Below are 18,587 nucleotides of genomic sequence, written 5' to 3'. Positions count from 1 at the left end.
CCCTGGCTGTGCAGTGCCTGCCCCAGCCCCACTCCCTCCCACACCACTGGGGCCTTGATCTGCCCCCAACCCATGGCCCTTCCCTTACAACAGACTTACCAGCCAGACCCAGCTGCTCTTTACGCTGCCAGGCTGAGCTCTTGGTGGCCTGTATGCTGCGCTTTGGCTGCTCACATGCATAGGGCATTTATCGGTGGCATTAATTGGCAACCTCAGCCAAAAAAACCCAGTTGCTGATGCAGTCAATTTTCCTTATATAGGTACCACTCCAATATGGGACAGATGTATCGGTGCACCTCTAGTATCAACAATCTTTGTGTGTACACTTTTGTTCCAGACTGGGGAGCAATATGCTATTGAAGAGAAAAAAAGTGCTACAGTAGCCATTCAAAGCATGGTTGTATTTATCACTTATCAACCTTCTCAGTGTTTGTGATGGACCGATATGCTGACTATACAAGTCAATGTTAAAATGTAAGCCTAACTTGACATTGCAAACACTATTTTGAAAAATGGGATTTACATTTTGTGCATGTCACCAACTGCCTGAAAATGTCAAGGGCAAACCAAGGCAGTTTATTTTAACACTTTTCATTTCCCTAAACTGACTTATGTCTAGAGAGCAAAGGAAGATGTGACTATAGCATGGGCAAGCATACCTCTGCTAGTTAGATTAAAGCTGGTGCAGGCATACCTACCCACAATTTGTCAGCACTTTTATTTGCTGTGTAAACATACCCTAACACAAGAGTCATTAAGGATGACTGTCTAAACAATACTTTTATTACAAGAATGACCAGAATAAAGAAAATTAGTTCCCCCTAATGGACTTGAAGGGGTTGGGACTTTAGCAATCTAACTGGAGCTTGAAAATTGATCAATCACACAGCACAAGAAAAAAACCTTACTTAAGAGCAAGGTCCATCAAGGCTCTCCTGCTCTCTCATAGGCCAATCAGCCTTGCACAGCAAAAGGACTGCAGGAAGCAAGAGATTACCATGGTTTTATAAACTCCTATACAAAGTCTTTGCTTTAGGCCTAGGCAAATTAAACTGCAGAATCCTTCATTCCCAGGAAGGGTGCCAGGAAGGAAATCTGTACTTGTGCTGTAGAGGGAATGTGCTGTAGAGGTTCTGAACTAAAAACAGTGACTGGATACTGGCCAGGCCCAGCTAACTTGAAAGCACAGAGGTTCAATTACAGCAAACCAGTAATCAATCAAAAGTGGGGCTCAGCCAGACCTATTACATTTTTAACAAGAAACTTAAGATTAGATATTAAATGATGGTTACACTGATTATAAATGCCCCTTTCTAGAGCTGAAGTTACATATACATTATGCTCTCATTAAGGCACGCATTAACAAATTCCATGTAACCTGGACCCATTTCTTTATTCTGTTGGCTTTCATCACTCAGAAAGACTATGAGTCCAAAGGATAATTTGTTGGATAAACAGCTTCCAACATCTCTAGTACTTCTGCATGAGCATTGGTGGCCTAAACTCAACCACAAAACTCTTACTATTTCTCCCCTCAAGATACCATTCTGCATTCACAGAAGCATACTAACTGGTCTGAGATACTTTATTGTATTTGCAAAGTAACCAGAAACTGAAATCAGAAACCAAGGTGGGTGATGAAAATTAAGCGAGCTGAACAGCACTCATATCTGCTGATCAAGTTTTCCCAGGTGCTGCAAGAGGCAATTACACAACATGAAAAAGAAAGAAGCCAGATTCAACAGCAACATATTTTCTAAGCCTGTGCAAGAAACACAACATCATTTCCAGATGACTAAACATCTTCAATCCCCTGACTACTACACACAACTCCAAATATGTTTCACAATTTTGCAAAAGAACTTCAGAGCAACTTAGAAATCATCTTCTTCACCTAACCTACTGCAAAAGAGATCAACTCAGGAAGGAAATCACCACATGCTACAAGTTAAAAGAAAAAAAACCCAGACATCTTCCCAAACATTATACAATGTATACAAAGAGACTACCAAATATTTTCTACAACATCCATCCAACATAAAAAGAAGAAATGGAACCAATTACTCTAGGAACAATTTTCCCAACAACAAAACGGCTTTCAGAGAAACAACACCAACACCTTACAGCATTCCAACCTCAAACTTGATGAAACTGAAAGAAGCAACCGACCCTCAAATATCATCAATCTCTCCATGTACACACTTACCAAAGCTGAAAAATCTGTCCTCTCTAAAGGCCTGAATTTCTATCCAGAAAAATACCCTAATAAAATACTTTAATGTGAAAAACTAGAAGAATTCTTCCAATGCTGCCTCCTCAAGAAATATTTCCACAACCAAAATGAATCCACTTCCAACAATACTTCATCCTTTGACAACAGAGGAAAAAAAATCCCCCCCCAAAACCAAAAAAACCTCAGATTGGACACCTTACAGTGGACAAAATTCTAACCTTGACTGCTATAGTCACTGCTTCAGAGAAAAAATGAACGAGGAAATAATCAACAACACACACCACTATAACAGCCTCTCCCTCTTAGAGAGAAGGGCCATAGAATCCCTAAGATCTAACCATCAAATAGTAATAAAAACAGCATATAAAGGAGCTATAGTTATCCTTAACGATGAAGACTACATAAAAGCAGCCAACAGAAAACTCTCTGACACCACCTACTACAAAAAACTAGAGGAAGATCCTACTCCCCTTTTCATCTTCAAACTCAAAACTACTATCAAATCATTTCCATCAGAACTTCAAGAAAAGCTACAGGACTTGATCTCCTCAATACCCAACCCAGGGACTTTTTACATGTTTCCTAAAATCCACAAACAAAGGAACCTTGGCAGACCTATCATATCCAATCATGGAACCCTCACCAAGGAAATGTCACGTTTCATTGAATCCACCCTAAAACCTCTCGTCACCCAACGAGTGACTTGTGTCCAAGATACCACAGACTTTCTACAAAAAGGCCACCTTCCCAGCAATACCCTCCTAGTCACCATGGATGTTACCAGCTTATACACCAACATCCCATACACCAGGATGGCATCCAAGCCTGCCTTATATATCTACAAGAGTAAAATTACAACTCAGAGTACAGACCCAAAGATATTACTGAACTTATACACTTCATCCTCACACATAACAACTTCACCTTCAATAATCAACACTTCCTCCAGACCATGGGCAAAGCTATGGGCACAGAAATGGCCCCACAATGCACCAAGCTTTTTATGATCCACATGGAAGAATAATTCTTCAAGGACTGCACTATCAAACCCTTGCTATACTTAAGATATATCAATGACACCATCGTTTGGACTGAAAACCTGTATTGTATGACTGCCTTCCATCAGATATTCAACAAGCATCAGACTATTTATTGAATACTCCAGCACCAACAGTTCCTTTTCAGACACCATGGTCACTACCCAGAATGGTAAAATACAGCCTACCATATACGAGAAACCCATAGAGCAACATACATATCTACACAAAACCAGCAATTACCCTAAAGAAAGCTGTGATATACAGCTATGTCCTCCAATATCACCAAATTTGCCCTGAGGAAAACACCCACAATTGTCACCTCACATATCTCAACTGGGCTTTCATTCAACAAGGACGCTCCTCCGGAGAGACAGATTGCACTTGTGAAAGAGTCACCCAAAATTCTTCAGCAGTACAGAAAAAAATCTCCCATGAATCGCACACCACTGACTATGACATATCATCCCTCCCTGGAACCTACATGGAAAATCCTCAAATAGCAACCCATACTAGAAAGACGACCCAATTCTTAAACAGATCTTCCCAAAACCACCCACCCTAGCCTGTAAACAAGCACCAAACCCTGCCTACCTCATCACCAGAAGCAAACTTCCTACAGCCCAAAACACACCAAATGGATCCAGACCATGCCATGACAAGAAATATAATCTGCCACCATATCTCCACCACCCTTACAATTACTACACCCCCAAAACAGAACCATCACCAGTCCTGGATCTTACAACCGCACCTCTAGAAATGTTATACATCTCATCCAGTGCATCAAATGCCCTGATGGAAGATATGCAGGAGAAACCAAACAACAACTGTGTACCAGAATGGATGCACACCAGAAATCTATCAAAGACAAGAATATCCAATTACCTGTGGGGGCACATTTCTCACAAGAAAACCATTCTCTCTCCAATCTCTCAATTCTAATCCTCAAAGGAAGTTTACAAAACACCTTTCACAGACAAGCCTACGAACTTCACTGCATTAGTCTACTGGATACAAAAAAATCATGGACTAAACATAGACACTGTATTTATGATAAATCATAACCTGCCTAACCTCGGACTCCTCAGGTAACCTCTCCACTTTGTACCAGTCATATTCATTCCCCTTTCCTCCCCGCCCCCACCTGTCTCTCATCCATTGACTACAGCTGCAGTCATTCCCCTTCCTCCCACTCCCTCCCCCACACCTGTCTCTTACCCATTGACATTTTTACTGACTGGCTTTCTTGCACACATACTGGGCTCTGGCTGCTTTACTATTTGATCAAGGAAGAGCACAGACCAACTGCAGATACTTCCTCAGCCTGACAAAGGGTATCTATACCTGAAAGCTTTCAAAGAAGAATTTTTCCAACTATCTGAGTTGGTCTAATGAAATATATCAGATTTACCCAAAGAACCTTGTCTGTGGAAGAGGCAATGAACTTGTTTTTACTTCCCACACAGCTTTATCTTACAGAGTTCAGTTACAACACAATAGATCAGCTTCAGTCTAATATTTCTATCACAAAAGTTCAACTCCCCTAAATTCTTCTGTTGCAAGCCATAGTAAGCTGTGAAGGTAAAGTCCTGTCAGTGGCCATAAACAAAAGATTACTGTAACATCCTACAATAACCTGTACCTCGCAGCCTAGCAAATAAAGGTTATCTTCTCTCAGACTCTACTAGTACTGCTATGACTCCATTAAAGTGGGCAGTCCAAATGGAATTACTTGTCCCAACAGAACAGATAGCCCCTAAGGTAAAAATGCAGCAAATTGCTTCATATCACTGTCTTAATTTGCCACTATCTAACCTACAATATCATCTTAGCCATGTATATGAGTTCAACCTGTAACCATCTGTAATAATCACATGGCTACTTATAATAGAGACAAAACACTAACATTATTTTGAGGATTCATCATCCAAGTGCATGCCAAGGTCAGCAAGCAAAATCAGTTTTGGTGTCTTCAAACACATATGGCCTCTGTCAACTAACAAGATGGCTTTCATTTGTATCAATATGCAGAAGTAAATGAAGACCAGTGGCAGCTAGACCCTATCTCTAGGAAGCACAAATTAAACAGAGTGCTTAATTTGATAAGAGTGGATCTTTTAAAATTGGAATCAATGATACTTGGTTAATGGATAGTGCCAGTTGCCCAATTTACATGGCTACCTGTGTTACTTGCAGACATATCAAGTGGCTTAAGCATACTGAACCAAAAACCTGACAGATGCCAACTGCAACAAAGCTGATCCCACAGCATTATCCAACCAAGTTTCAGTGATTAGCTACCTCATCATTAAATTAAAAACTGATACACAGACAAACAGGTTCTTTGTGACAGCTGGCTTCCGCTGGATGATGTCCCAGCATATGCTTTGCTGGTGTCATCATACTTATTACTGAACAATGCTGCAGACTGAAGCCTGACTTTGGGAACAAGATAAGTATTTTTTCCCTTGCCATTGCACAGTTTTATAAAGTTTTTACTTTTCCCATGAGTTATCCTATAGGGCATAAGACATTAAAAACATGCAATGGTGTGGAAGAAGCACTTGCCTTATCTCCAGGCTTCAGTATACAGCAGTGTTCAGTGATGGGTGTGATGACACCAGCAGAGTGTATGCTGAAGTATCACACAGAGGAAGCTGCAGTTCATGAACTTGAGGGGAAAAAATAAAACACTGTTAAATGCTGAAAAAGATGTTATAAATGTCCATTTTCCCAGTGCCTCAACAAAATATTCTGATCTTTTTATCAAGCTTACAGAGTGTCTTTAAGGAATCTTTTGTACATTCATCAATAGAGGAAAAATAAGTATCTTTGTGTGCTAAGAAACAGATTTATTTTGTTCCTAGTTATATTGCTGCTTTATATTATTCGGAAGGCATTACTTGACTCACTAATGCACAGACAAAAGTTAAAAATACTTTTTTTTAAACATTCCTTAGTGAAATACTGGTTCTAATCAAGTCAACGTCAAAATCCTGTGACCAGGCTTCTGTCCCTCTCACCCAATTTCTACCCCATATCACTTGCATCTCCCCAACTATGAGTGGCCATTTTATCCATCAAAACAAAAAGACTGAATCATCACTGAACTAGCAGATTTCAGCTGAACTGGGCCCTAGAAAACAAGGTAAAGATACCCAAATAGAAATTTCTAAAGTTAACTGATACAATAGTGAATGCAGACCATAGTATACATTCCTGTGTGTGCTATATCTTTATGGCAAGACTATATAAAGTAACAAGTATCCTGAGATGCTTTTAATTAAATGATAGTCAGTTGGCTCATTGTTTCTTCAATAACTATGTTGTTCCTGTGTTACATTAAAGATGCTTTCAGTAGTATCATGCATCCCTGTAGAATTGTACTCTTTAGTAATTACTTTATTGCAGACAAATTCTTTTAGTGAAGAGGACTTGCATCCTTTCATAGTTTATTGAACGAATATATTGAGCTCTGTAGTCACTCCTTGTGCAAACAAATTCTACTGAATAACTAAAAACCTCTGTTGACCACCATGTTAGTGTAAAAGTTTAGTCCTGTTTTTTTAGTTGAGAAAGTATTTCTGACAAAGAAGTGTTAAATATTCGATTACTGTATCTGTCTGAGATGGACTAACCCTGAAACAGTGGATGCTTTGAAAACATCCATATTGACCATGTGTCATATTCAGAATTAAACAATGTAAACCAAAGATAATCTGTGCGCTTACCATGGTAACCAAGGTTTGTTTGAAAAACATTCTGCAAAGCAATGCCTGTTATTACCCTGATTTCACACTGATAATAGGTGATGTATCTTGGAACAACTCCATTAAAATGTAATTCTGACCTGTCCATTCAGCACATGCAAGCCCAAAATAAGAAAAATAGGAAAGTACTTTTCCTGCATGTACTCCCAACTTGGCTGTAGCATACCAAACAACAAAAAAGAATGACCTTGGAATCTGCATACAGAGTACTTGCTTGCCTGGGGATCTTTATTTTAGTTTGCCCCAAAAAGTAAAACAACATATCCATGGTATGAACGATGGCATCAGACTACAAGGATTCTACCATAGTAAATAACTGAATTGCACAGGCCAGGTCCAACCTGGATTCCCTTCCATTTTGGGGAGTCCCTTTCATTTCTATCATGCTTTCTCAGAAAAAAGAATAATGTGACTACTGGCCTGCCCTGCTCTCCTGGCTGTGAAAAGTAGTGTAATTGGGACCACCAAGAACCTGCAGAACCCCTCAGTTCTCTCACTTCAATGAGAGGGAAGGGGAGTTCTTGTCCCACCTGCTCATGGAAATCCAATCTCTAGCCATAAAACCAAGGTGAACAGAATAGACTTCTTCACACTTCCTCCCCAGCTCCCTTCTTTCAAGGACATTACCCATCTCTTAAGCGTTTTGATAGGCAAACCTGGGACATGAGTAATATTGTCCCAAAAGATTTAGTGAACCTTTAAGAAAGACTTGTACATCCTATTACATTCCCCAAAACCGAGATTAATAAACCATATGAAAGTTTACAGGCTAGCTCAAAGTACATTTTTTCTAGAAAAGTTTCTTTCAAATTGTGCCACACACTTGGAGGTTACAGGGGTTCAAAAATGAAATACCACTAATTTTCAAAAAAATTTTCATTTGCTTACTTGCTTATTGCGGCTTATTATATCATTAAAGTGGCTTTTTGAGATAAACAGTTTCAGTGTAACGTTTACAGATATTTTATTTACAGAATAACATATGTGTGTCTGACAGATTTTCTCCAAAGTACATATCAAAACAAAGCTATTTAATGTTCAAACCATGCACTAAGACAAAGCCACATGAGGAATCTGTTCCCAGGAAGTAAGTAAAAAAGTAAGCTTTATATAGAATAAGGGTTTATTTGAGAACAAATGGCCTCTCTCTGCAATTTGTTCTGAAAACTTGTTGAACTTTTAAGTTTTGCAGAGTTTTGCCAGAGAAAGTCTTTTTTTTCTTTTAATGTATGAACTTGCCCAGGCAACGTCCATCTTTTCCTTCCCTCCTCCCATCCCACCAAAAAAAAAAAGCCCAAAAGGTATATCATACAATTATGGTTGATCAGACATACTAGTGACCTCTGTTTGTTTAGATATTCCAGATGATATATGGAAAACACAGCACAGAAATGCTCAGCAAAGAGCAGTTCCACTAGTGTGTCACCAACCTCAGAACAACCAGACATTTCAGGACAAAGCTTTCCATCAGTAACATGGGACATCGTCAAACATTCACTTGGAGCAGTTTCAAAAGGTGAGGGCAAGCTGTTGCTGCTTCAGACAAAAATCACTCTGACTTTAACCCTCCTTAATCCAGGGTTAAACCTGGGGAAACATAGCTCTCCTGTATTACTACAGGCTTGTACACACATAACAGAGTAACAGTCCCTGCATGGTCCTGACCAACAGTTCCCCCTCTCCTTATAAAACCAAGCAAAATTTGTCCATGCTTAAAGAGTTTATTTTCATCTATAATCCCAACAGATTTGGAACACTTTGTACTGGATTTCAGCGATTACAATATCATTTAAACCAAGCTGTACCATAAACGGTGGAAGGCTGGGGCTAATGGGGCTTAGACCCCACAAACGTGGCTCCACTGCTCCAGTGCCACCACCACACCCCGCAGCTGCAGCACCATGCCCAGCACCTGAACCACAACAGCCCTGCAGGAGTGAGGGACAGGATCAAGCAGGTGCACCCTGCACTGCCCCCTGCACTCCACCCTCCAGGCCCCCAGCCCACCCAAATAATATTTTCTCCTGCTGCCTGTGAGCTGTACCTTTATTTATACCTCTCAGCTATGCACAATCTATAACACTCAACCTGAACTGCTGGTTAACAAAATTCGCAATTTGTACTTTGGTCAGTAACTATTCTAAGGTTGAGCTGAGAAACTGCCTCCAAAATGTTACTCAGTTTATTCTTTCTTTAGGAAGTCTGTTCAGCTGTTTGGCTTTTTCTGTATTTAAATATAAAACAGGTAGAAAAATCCTAAAATATCTGCGTTCTAAAATATCTATATACCAGCATAATATATACTATATCAACTGTAGAAGTTATTTTAAAAAATTCAAACTCTACCTTTATGTGAGAGAGAACTTGCATTGTATGCCAGTTTTGGGTAACTGAGAAATTGTTTCTTGCCCTATTCCTTATTGCTTTAAATGAAATCAGGAAGATTAGCTTGTAGTTCATGGAGATTTTCCTCCATAAGCTTAAATAATTTAGGCTTTATAATTAAGAATTCCTTATTTTACTGCAGTATATCCATTAGTATTTTTTTAAAGAGTTTTCTTTCCAGAAAAATCTTTTCAAGTTTGTAGCCTTACTTCAGTACAAAAAAGCTGAAATGAACATTAGAGATGATTACAGAATGCACAAGGTGCTTGAGTGTTATAGCCTATTTACAAAAAAGTACGAGCAGACTTCAACCATATCAAGCTTCTCATAAAATGATAGTGCTTAAAAACAAAACTTCCTACTCTTTGTTTGAATCCAAGGTAAAAAGAATAGCATCTCCATAAACTAAAAATATGAAGTAACAAATCACTGTACAGCTGTAATAAAATTATAGATGCACAAAGAGTTACAAGTTTGTCTAAACAGGTTAACTGCTACCACTAACATATTCTTTATTACAAATAGTAAAGCCTTTTTTCACTTTGCGTATAGTATATTAATTTTTACATTTCACATCATATAAAAGCACTGTCAAATTGTGTATGTTTGTAAGAATGACTTTTCAATCACAAGTAATGAAGCATGAAATAGAAAGTCACAAATTAGAATGACCTTTCAAAACAGACATGGGTACTGTATATTATAAAAAGTCTTTCAAGTAGCATACACAAAATCACAAAGGACTACTCACCGTGTCATATGCTGTTACAATCTTTTTCAAGACCTCTGGAACAGTCCCTTGGAGTTCCATTGTGGGATACTGATCATTGAGATTCAGTGCTACCAAGGGTGTATTATCAGGACCAACCAAGCGTGTAGACACTGCCAGAACACACTGCATAAGATTCGCTACAGGAGAGAGGCCACATAATTCTTTGAATGAAACTACTGCATTCTGTTAAAAAGAAAAGAAAGAAGTTGCTTTATAGTTAACCATGAATTTTAATCTCTCAATGCTTCAGGTTAACAAATTAGTTTAAATGCATAATAGTAACAACCAAACTGCAGTGTGAAACATCAATAGTTTTGTCCTGAACAAGTGGCACTTCTCCAAAGCAAACAATGTGTCAGATATTTGCAATATTTTATCAGAGATATTAAAATTCAAATAAAATTAAAATGCAGACACAGAAAAGGAAGTCCACCCAAAGAAAAGTTTAACATGCCACCATTAACTTAAAAGTAAACACAAAAGCAATGAGCTACTAAACCATACTGATAAAAGGTGTTCCTGAAAAGCCGTAAAGACATTTAAATTTATTTAATAAAATGAAACAGTATCTCAAACCGGGTACACTCAACAGAGCAAGTCAGACTGTTTGTAACTTTAAACATACCTGTTCTATCTCAGTATAGTCCAGACATGCTCTGGATCTGATGGCTCCCACTTGGTGTAATATCTGAACATTGTATTCCCAGTAGTAATGCCCCTCCTATTACAGAACCTCACTGAAGTGGCCTTCTATGGGTACTTTATTCGTTAAATCCAATTTTGCACATTTTTTCCAAATTCCTAGCATTTCTATTTTATATCCTGTGGAATAGAATATAAAAATATATATGTTTAAGCTTAAAGAATATTTGCAATATTGTAAATATTAGTTCTTTGAGGTGACACTAGTCTCCACTGAAATTTCATGATGAGAATGTTCTCATCATCATAACGAATTTAGGGTAGCTGCACCAAGTGGGAACTACTGATCTCTGGCAGGTCTGGAGCTTGTGGGTCTGTAAAAGAATGTACATTTAAAAGTTACAAATGTGCTGAATGTACCTCTTATCCTGCATGTGCTTTAACACGTAATAAAGTTTAAATTCTCATTTCCCCTAAGTCTATTTTATTAAGGAAGTGCAGCATAAACTTATTTCAAATAAAATAAAAGCTGAGCTACACGGTATATAAATATTTGTGTATATAAATTTCTTCCAGTAAAGTCAAATGTACTAACCTAATTTACTTATAGAAGTAATTAATTTTAAAGGTTAGTAGTAAGCCAAAACAATCTGTAATCATTATATTGGATTTTAATGAAACATAAGACATCTAAAGAGGTAAACTGTGGAAAGCACTTTTATACTGATTTTGTTTTAGAGATTTAGAGATGTATTTTTTATATATATATATAAATACACGCACACACGCAGAGCTGAGAAGCTGTAAAGACATTTAGATTTATTTTAAAAAATGAAACAACATCTCAAACTGGGTATACTCGACAGAGCAAGTCAGCGTGTGTGTGTGTGCGTGCGTGCGTGCGTGCGTGCGTGTGTGTGTATTTCTGCCTTGAGCAGGGGGCTGAACTAGATGACCTTACAAAGTCCCCTCCACCCCTAATTTTCTATAATCCTATAATCTCAAAAACTAGTATTGTAGATACACATTAAAAACAGGAGCTTTAGCGATAGGGAAACTAATAGTTGAATTTTATTATCCTTTATTCACCTAAAGAGCAGTTTTCCAGCCATATACCCAATATTTTTGGCACATACCAGTGCGCTGTGGACGTAGACATATGCATATTTGTTAAACGGGCAGCCAGGCTACGCACTAGTTGGGCAAGTAGGTGAATACTTGACCATATGTTAAGGAGAAGGGAGTGACCACCCTTCTTATATTTTAGTCTCAATAGCTGAATGGTTACGGCACCCACCCAGGCAGTGGGGAACCTGGGGTCTAAAACAGTCTAGAATAGGTGTGGCTCAACCCTGGGTCACTGGGGCAGATCCAGCCTGCAGGGCTCCACAGGGGTTTGGATATTTGGCTGGGTGGGGGAAGAGGAAGTCATGACAATTAACATAGCCACTGCTCTCCTGCTACCAAATTTCCAACCTCCACAGGCCAAATGACATGGCTCTGCACATGACATCCCACCAGTATGATTAAGAGCAGGGCAGTGGGACCTTATCTGGCATGTGTGGGGCTGGAGGCAAGACAGCAGGCCTGATCTGGCACACGCAGGGCTGAGGCTGGGGTTGCAAGGTCTGATCAGACATGCACAGGGCAGGGTGGCAGGCCCAGTGTGGAGCAGTGATCATGACCATGATCAGTACTGGATCAGGCCTGCGGCCCCACTACACACAACTCATCTGGCCCATGGGGCCAAAACAATGGGCACCACTGGTATAGAGAACTATGGCCTATTGCATACAATATTGGGCTGTGAGTCAGAAGACCATAATTTTACACACTGGTCTACCACTGACCTGCTGAATGACCTCAGACAACCTACTTAGGTCCAAAGTGCACGTCACATCAGGCAGCCAAATGCAGGCAACCCCCACTTAGAGCTCTTAATTGGTTCCTGAAAAACCAAGCTTTAAGCAAAACAAGTGTTAAGGGAGACCAAGAGTATTTGATGACCCAAGATGGCGACCACAAGTGTTTTTAATGACCCATGATGGCAGCTGTGAGCGTTATAGCAAAACTTCCTGAGCACTAAGTGAAATCAGATCAATTTAAAATGAGCATTACAGCAAAACAGCGTTAAGTGGGGGTTGCCTGTATTCTAGGTATAAGTGTGGTATATCTAGCACATGTACATAGTTTGCAATTCTATTATCCAGTCAGTTAAGATATGTAAATTTAAAATTCTGTCATCCAACTAAGCTATATATCTCCTGAGGATATTTCTTGATATGTTAGTGATGAGCTGTAAATTTTCAAGTTCATCTTTCAAAGGGACAAAACAAAATAGATAAAAGGAAACTCACACCTAATAAATTTAATATTTCTAAAATACATGAAATAGGAAAAATAAACTAAAATAAAATAAAACACTAAAGCCTTATGAGCACTACTCATTCTAATTTACATACTAGAACATATATTATATAAAATAACAGAATAATAGAAGTGTGCCTTTTAATTAATTATATATTCAATTAATTTAATAGCTTATAATTATAAAGTCATTAATCAGCTAAAATCATGCTTCCATACTCTGTTTGTAATATTTCAGTACAATAATGTCCTTGGTATAAATCATACCGAATGGAATTAGGAAGCCATGGGAAACTGGATACAATTCATAAGAGTAGATACAACTTTAAAAAGTTAAACTATGGGCAAAATGTTCTTTAACGTAGCTTTCAATGTGACTTTATTCATAAAGAGAATTATCTATAGTTATATGCAGTACAAGAAAATGCAAGTTTAAAACTGGGAATTAAACCTCAGACATATTGCTTTGAAGCACTCTAACCTGAGAGTTACATAAAAAGTTTTAATAAGATATGCTGAATTTTATTTTTCTGTGCTAGGATTTTAACTTAAGAAAATAAGAAATGCCACACTAAGTCACATCATAGGTTTATCAACTCTGGCGCCCTTACAGGGTAGAAAACCCTGTAAAGATGACCTTACAGTGGCAGAGAATAGAGGCTAGGGGGAAAAGTTTTCATGCAGGGCCTATCTAGACTATTCAGAAGCCTAGGAAGTCCTAATTTGGAGGCTAAACCTTATCATGTTTAATACCTAATGACAAATCAGTGCTGTATGAATTTGTCTGATCCTCTTTTGACCCAGCCTCTAAAACACTTTGTGGCAATGAGTTCTACAAGTTAACTACACACTACGAAAACAAAACAAACTTTATTTTAAACTCCCCTTGTAATAACATTATTGCAAGTCCCCTAGTTCTAGAATGGTGAAAGACATCAAAACGCCAATCTTCCTCCTTACTTTTTCCACACCATTCATTCAGGAAACAGACATGAATTATGGTATTAGAGCAGATATTTTTAGTGTGAAAAAAAACATGTTTACATACCAGGAGTTAGTTTTTTAGACAGCATCTTTCAACTGTTGCTCCAACAGAGGTTTTGAAACTGACAAATGATAAATCTCTATAATAATCACTATTATAAAACATAACAAGCATTTATACAACTCTGTATAAAACACATGCTGCATAAATATCGTAATACAAAAAAGTAAAAAAAACCAAACATCAATACTGATCATTTCATTGTAAAAAAAACTGTACCTGCATATTTTCTCTCAGATCTGTAGCATCCCGTATAGGTTGGAGAGCATTCTTGAACACTTCATCTATTGTTTTAATCCATAATGTTCTCATAGAGGCATATTCCCTTGATTTCTTTCCCTTCCTCACTGATAGGCCCCGTTTATGAGGTTTCCCTCCACCCCTTCGATTAGTAATGGCCACATGAACAAATAAGAAAGAATGTGATAACATTTCTCCAGTTAAAGACTGCAGAGGAACATGCCGATACCCTGTCTGTAAACACTCAAAGGGAATAGTGTACTGCCCAATAAATTCATCCCCAATAAAATCATCATCTAGTACTACAAAACGCAACATGGCTAGTTCTGGGAGATTAATTTGAAATTCAAAACTTTCATCAAAGATTGGATTATCTCCATTCTGATGCACAGTTTTTGTCCTTTGTTCCGCACAGTCTGCAGGGATTCCATGAATTTCCACATAAACATAAGGATCCACAACATCTCCTTTGGCACCTGAACCTTTGGGTTTAGGAAAGTTTTGTCCACTAATAATTTTAATATGAAGCAGCTGAGGTGAAACTCCAGGCACAGTGTCTTTTGTATTTGCACTGAAGAAGGATACTTCCTCTCGCATGATGGCAGGACGAAGGACATAGCCACAGTTCCCATTTTGTCGAAACCAACCAATGTTGAGGTCCATCATTAAACCAGGTGTCTGAAAATTCATTGCTACTATTTGACAACCACATTTCCAAAAATCCTGGGGATTCATATTACTAGAGTCAATCCTCATTGGGCTGGGAAAAACCCTAGCAAGAAAACGTTTGTTGTAATTCACAAAGTCCCCTGGGTTTTCATTGGCATATTTGCTAGCAAGTACTTCATTAAATGAGCACACTTCCCAGTATTTCTGGAGCTGAAAGGAAACTTGAAACTCTTTGAATTGAACTGATTTACATATGCTTACCAATTCAGAAAGCTCTTTGCAAAGCTGAAATCGTTTCCCTGCCACAATGTTCTGTTGTTCTACACCCTCTTTCCCTACTCTCTGTGACATTTCTGCTCCCTCATCTTCATCTGTAACGTCTCCCTCCAGCCCTGAGCAATTAGAGGAAAGCTTCTTTGCTTTAATTAGTATTTTCCCTTTAAGTGACTCAGGTGAAGGAAGATAAGACTCTTCTATGTTTGGAGACTGTGTGTGTAGCTTATCCCCCAGAATTTTGTTCATGTGTTGAACCATCACTTTCTGCTGCTTAATAGAACAATGATTTTCTAAACATAAAATAACAGGGTATTCTGAAGCAGAAAATGCATACTTGTTAATAATGTCAATTACGCTACGGAAGACTATCTGCGATGTCATTGAATGTCCAGTGTAAATTACAGGCTCGTTATCTGGACCATCCCATACATCCAATTCAACACTTCGACAACCCATTTTAAGAGCACGAATATATCCTGTGATATCAGAAGGCCCACGGAACTGATCTTCTATCAAGTATGTGTTGTGAGATGAATTTATGAAATAATGCGATAAAGGCTGTTTCATATCTTGACACACCTTTTTATGCTCCGGATCAAATATATGACAGTCTGGTGAAGTAAGGTAATTAGTAAAACCATCTATAGAAAGCCAACCCTTTTCCTTGCCCTCTTTCGATGGTTCATACTTGTGAATAATTTCAAGGCTTATTTCTTCTGTGACATGTGCCATACCCTGTTCTGCTTCTAAAAACATCATAAGGTCCTTGGTATCCAGGAATTCTTTATTGCTTGAAAACTGAACCAACAAGAAGTAGATCTCTGGTCGGGTACAAAGTTCATGGAAAACTTCAATAAATTCTTCCTTTGTGACTTCAGTACCAGTTTTGTCCCTGGCTCTATGTAATTCTTTGAACTTTAACTCAATTTTATTTGTTTTTAAACCAGGATTTGAATTTTTAATAAACTGTACAGCTTTACAAAGCGGTATATGTCCCAAATTATCCACATCAGTTTCACTGAACATTTGTGAAACCCAGGAAGTCCTCATATTATCCTGGCTACTTTCTATCATATCTAGAGAATGTTTTCCGTAAGAAATCAGGTACCTTAACCCAGTAACCCAAATGTTTGCAACATCTGCTGAGTTAGCAACAAGATCTAGTGACTCATAGTTCTCTCCATAAATGATAGAAAATGCACAGTCTTCTGATATCTGATCATAAATGCCATTGCTGCGAAATATATCTGTATTTTTTCCTGTTCTTACTTCTTTGATTGATTTAATATCAATCTTTGCTTTTTCAGAATCCTTCTTTGAAGGTTCCCAACGCAGGGACTGCATATCTGCTTCTAAAAAGAAATACCGGTGGTACACTCTAGAGTTGGACCGAATCTTTTTGAGCTCAGAGCCTTCAAGCATTGCATTAATGCAGTCATTTGCACTGCTGATCTTCTTCTCTGTTGGCATGCTGCTAAATGACACTGTCTTCTTTCGCTCTCTCTTTTGCTTTGTACCATCCTGGTAGGCCAAGGGAAAAAAAAGAAAAAAAACTGTCAATATGATTTTGTTTCGATGCCTAACAATTTTTATGTTCAAAGCTCAAATAAAGAATTTAAAAAAATCAATCAAAGGCATTAGGTGATTAAATTTAATGTTCTTGAAAAAAATAACCTATTAACAACTGGTTAATGATTGTGTTTTTAAGTTTTGGGTTTTAGAAATTTATTTTTTACAAAGTGTGTGTGCGTATGAGAACAATGCTTAACAAAAAGTTTTAAAATATAAAACAATATATATTTTTTTAGTGTCAGACTCTACATATCAATTAGGGAAAGATCCTGGAGGGTGCAGTGATATGATCACACTCCCCTTCCACTGTGTAGCACAGTGATTTCTCTGCCCATGACCCCCTCCCCACCACCGGCAGAGCACATCTGGGGGTGTTCAGCAGGGAGCAGAAGAGGAGACCCACCCATCACCACTGTCCCTGGCTGAGTCCATCACCCTGTCCAGGGGAATATTGTTGGGGGGGAGGGAGAAGGGGGGATGTACCCATAGTAGGCATGAGAAGCAGAGGACCTGCCCACCCACTGCCTCTGTCCCTGGCTGACCTGGGAGTGGGAGGAATGGCTGTGCAGGTACTGCTGTTGGCTGGGGACACAAGCAGCAGTGGGAAGGCTCCTCTTCCAACACTTGTTCCTAGGCTGGCAGGGGACACCTGGCGTGGGTGGTCAGAGAGCAGGAGCAGGAAGTGAGGACCCCCATTACCACTGTCACTACTGTGCCTGGCCAAGCAGTCGTTCCCTTCAGCCCCTGGCTGAAGCCAGGAGTGGCTGGGACAGCAACAATATTGGAAGGGTCCCCCCTTCCCACATTTGCTCCCTTCCCAGCCTGCCCCCAGCAGCAAAATGGCTTCATTGGTGCTTTGCTCCCATTCCTCCCATGGCCTGAACTGCAAAGGTTCTTGCATCTGTCACACCCTCCTTTTCTCAATCCTAGGACTATGTATGTACCCAATGTTCTACTGCCTAGATAGGGGGGAACAATTTGTCCCCCAGCCCGTTATGTGCTTCACATAGCTATTATTTACTGACCTTTTGACACTACAGAATGTGATGCTGGAATATCAAGGTGATAAGGACCTGAGATGTACAGGGTGCACCTACGTGTGATACTACATCGCGGTAGCAATATACTATGGCAACATAGTGTCAGTGGCTACAAACCACCATGCCCCAGCTACATCGCCGTAGCAATGCACTCTCTCATTATAACATGTTGCTATGGTGACACAGCAGCTAAAAATAACTATGCACAGTACGCACAGCATGCTACAGGCTGTTACTGAGCCATCACTTACTTCCAAAAGGAAGTACTAAATGACGGTGCAGTAACAATAGTACCATAGGGACACATGTAGACACACCCACAGATTATGACACAAATTAAAAGAAGGATTCCTAGGAGTTCATAATCTAAGGCAGTGGAGCTCAACCTTTTGGCCCAAAGGGACAGATCTGGCATTGGGGTCTGGTGCCACCTCCTCCCTGCTCCATGTGCCAGGACTGGGTCCTGGGTTCTTGATGCTACTTCCTCCTGTCCCCTGTGAACCAGAACTGGGTGTTGGGGACCTGGCCTGACACCA

At 39.2% G+C, this 18,587-nt stretch overlaps 1 protein-coding gene across 3 annotated transcripts in view; it reads right to left on the bottom strand.

Moving 5' to 3' along the window:
- Positions 1-18,587, bottom strand: part of PLCL2 (phospholipase C like 2) — a 253,391-nt gene that overhangs the window by 95,726 nt on the left and 139,078 nt on the right. For 2 of the 3 annotated variants that reach the window (XM_019508677.1, XM_019508676.1), the window contains exons 2-3: positions 14,474-16,960; positions 10,180-10,383 (exon numbers count right to left, since the gene is read on the bottom strand). In XM_019508677.1, the coding sequence (XP_019364222.1) occupies positions 10,180-10,383; positions 14,474-16,909 (2,640 nt within the window). In that variant the 5' untranslated portion in view covers positions 16,910-16,960. Of the gene's footprint in view, positions 1-5,086; positions 5,945-10,179; positions 10,384-14,473; positions 16,961-18,587 lie in introns of those variants that run through there. The other variant, XM_019508678.1, reaches the window with a different exon arrangement.

Source organism: Gavialis gangeticus, unplaced genomic scaffold (assembly GCF_001723915.1).
Source record: "Gavialis gangeticus isolate Ggan-Ray unplaced genomic scaffold, GavGan_comp1, whole genome shotgun sequence".
In the NCBI taxonomy this organism is placed as follows: Eukaryota; Metazoa; Chordata; order Crocodylia; family Gavialidae; genus Gavialis; species Gavialis gangeticus.
This window is presented reverse-complemented; position numbering and strand designations above follow the sequence as displayed.